The 2,501-nt window shown below is 38.9% G+C and overlaps 1 protein-coding gene across 1 annotated transcript; it reads right to left on the bottom strand.

The window, feature by feature from the left end:
- Positions 1–236: 236 nt before the first annotated feature.
- Positions 237–1,747, bottom strand: MYCN (v-myc avian myelocytomatosis viral oncogene neuroblastoma derived homolog; the record flags this gene model as incomplete). Its single annotated transcript, XM_010190065.1, has 1 exon — positions 237–1,747. A coding segment is annotated over one exon (594 nt), but the record flags the coding sequence as incomplete, so codon positions are not given.
- Positions 1,748–2,501: the final 754 nt, after the last annotated feature.

Raw genomic sequence — 2,501 nt, 5'->3', positions numbered from 1 at the left:
AGGAGTCTCCATTAACTGTGGTATGTTCAGTCCCCTGGGATGACCCTGACATCACATGAGCCATCTTAAGTAAGAAAGAGGAAAATAATTCTTACAACAATTACTTTATAACCAGAAATGGAAATGTCTCGCCTTGTTGACTTTCTGTAGGGAACCATGTTTTTGTACTTAATGAACATTGCAAAGTTAAAGTTTTTATTTATAAGAACTTCATTTAAAAGAAAAATAGTAAATGGCACATCATGTAATTGCTATTTATTTTCATAAACATGAGGTATTTCAAAGTGCTATAAGACGCAGCACTAAATGTACATCGTTGGAAGAAATTAAACACAGAACTTTGCAGTTACCCAGTTCTATGCACCAAACATTAACAAATACATTAACTGGAAGAAACAGGCTAGGAAAAGGCATATATAGTAAATTTCTTTACAAAAGTTTCTTAGTTCAAAAAAGTGATAAAGTAATATCTACTCAAAACTTTCACAACTCATTTTCATACGAAAATATAAGTATCAAATTTAGTTATGTATCAGCATCATACTAAAGTATACAGGCAATGTAAGAATTAGTACAGTACATAACAAGAGATTAACAATATATTTGTATACAAAAACATGCTCCTCAAACATTGAGGTATTACAGTACTTAGGTATGAACTTCCAGTCTAATACTGGTAGCAAAAGCCACCTCTCATAACCCAAGACATGTACAAAAGGCAAGTGTGTAGATGGTATTTACAGAAAATTCCCACAGGGGTACAAAATGCCAACCCCTAAAGTAACATCTGTTAAAACATAAGCACCATAAAACTTAGGAATGAACATTTTAAAACTCAACTAGATGTCATCAGCAGCTCCAAATGCTCACAACAATTTTAAAAAAAAAAAATCCCCACCATCTACAGTTCGTAAGAAAAACAAAGGCAGTCCATTGTTGTTTGGTAGTCTTGCAGTAAACTCCTTGCAAGAACATCCATTTGCTCCGTACCCGGATAATATAGTTTGTTGATTACTTCAGGGACTGGATTGAAAGTAAAACCAACATTCTTAACGTCAAAAAACACAATTTTTTTAAAGAATCAAAAATGTGCAAAGTGGCAATGACTGTCCTGGTCAGCCAAAAAAAACCAAACCAAAACAAATTAAAAAGTTTAGCAAGTCCGTTTGTATTCTATTTTCTTTAGCAATTGTTGTTGTCTGGCTTGCAATTTTTCCTTTTCTAGCAATAACTTTTGCTCCTCTGCCTGAAGGGAGTGGACATATTCAGTGGCTTTTTTCAAGATCACAACTTTTGCAGCTTTCTCATTTTTAACCAGTTCTGGAACATGGTCCCTTAACGTGAGGAAGCTTGACCGTAGATCATTACGCCGTTGACGCTCCAGGATATTATGGTTACGTCGACGTTCGCTATCCTCAGAATCAGAGTTTCGAGGACTTGAACTCTTAGACTTTGGTTGGATCGTGGGTTTTACTGGACGGGGCACCTCGGTTTTTAACTTTTTCTGTGGTGGAGCATCTTCACTCTCCATGTACGGAGAAGGCGCGGCATAATTATGCTGCTGGTGAATTGGTGCACAACGCTTTAAGATCAGTTCATTCTGCTGTGTCCTGACTGGTGGAAAAGTGGTATTTTTAGGACGCACTGTAATAGTAAGGGTGGTAACAGCCTTGGTGGAGGAGGAGCGTCTTTTCTCCACTGTCAAAACATCTATTTCTTCTTCTTCATCCTCTTCCTCCTCATCTTCATCATCTTTTGGGAACAGAAAATAAAATAGAGGTTATTCTCACAGGAAATACTATGAACAAATATAAACTCAGATGTATTTACTGACAAAGTATGTACAGAAAAGCAGCAATGAAATAACTGATGGGAAAAAAGGGTCTGCCCACCATCTGTAGTCAGATATAGATCTGGAAAAGTACGTAATATGCATTAAATGACTTAAGAACAGTGATTTCTGAAAGTTTCATAAATTTAATCGAAGCATTTTTTTAAACTTATGACTTTTAATCCAAGCAGGTCTACCACCCACATAATCTCAGCAGCAGCAAAGAGTTTTTCAGCAGAATGTACATATTTCTAATGGAATCGTAGAGCTGGGGTACAAAAGACACGCACAGTGCCACAACACAGCCCTCGCTTGGTAGAAAAGCAGCCGGAAAATGAAAACAATCGCTGGGTTTGTTCTGAGGCAGAAGGTGAAGCTGCTCCAGCCGGGGACCCTTTAAGCCGGCGCTTGGTGCTCTGCCAAGAAGACAGCTGTTGGAAGTGCTTCCTCACCCAAAGCTGTCAAACCAGACATTAAAGGGACAGCGGACTCTGGAACCCGGGACGGATCACCAAGTTTGTGGTCGTACAGACCAGCTCATCTACACACGTAAAAACACGCTTCAGCCTGACTGGACTTCAGGGCAAGCATGGCCAGGAGGTGTTTCTAGATATTTTAGGTTTTATCAGTGCAAGGGGAAGCACTGCTCTGAGCGTCACCAGCCTGCTCC

This window comes from Mesitornis unicolor, unplaced genomic scaffold (genome assembly GCF_000695765.1).
Source record: "Mesitornis unicolor isolate BGI_N332 unplaced genomic scaffold, ASM69576v1 scaffold17798, whole genome shotgun sequence".
NCBI classification, from domain to species: Eukaryota; Metazoa; Chordata; class Aves; order Mesitornithiformes; family Mesitornithidae; genus Mesitornis; species Mesitornis unicolor.
The sequence above is the reverse complement of the archived record's forward strand: the minus strand, read 5'-3'. Positions and strand labels throughout refer to the sequence as shown.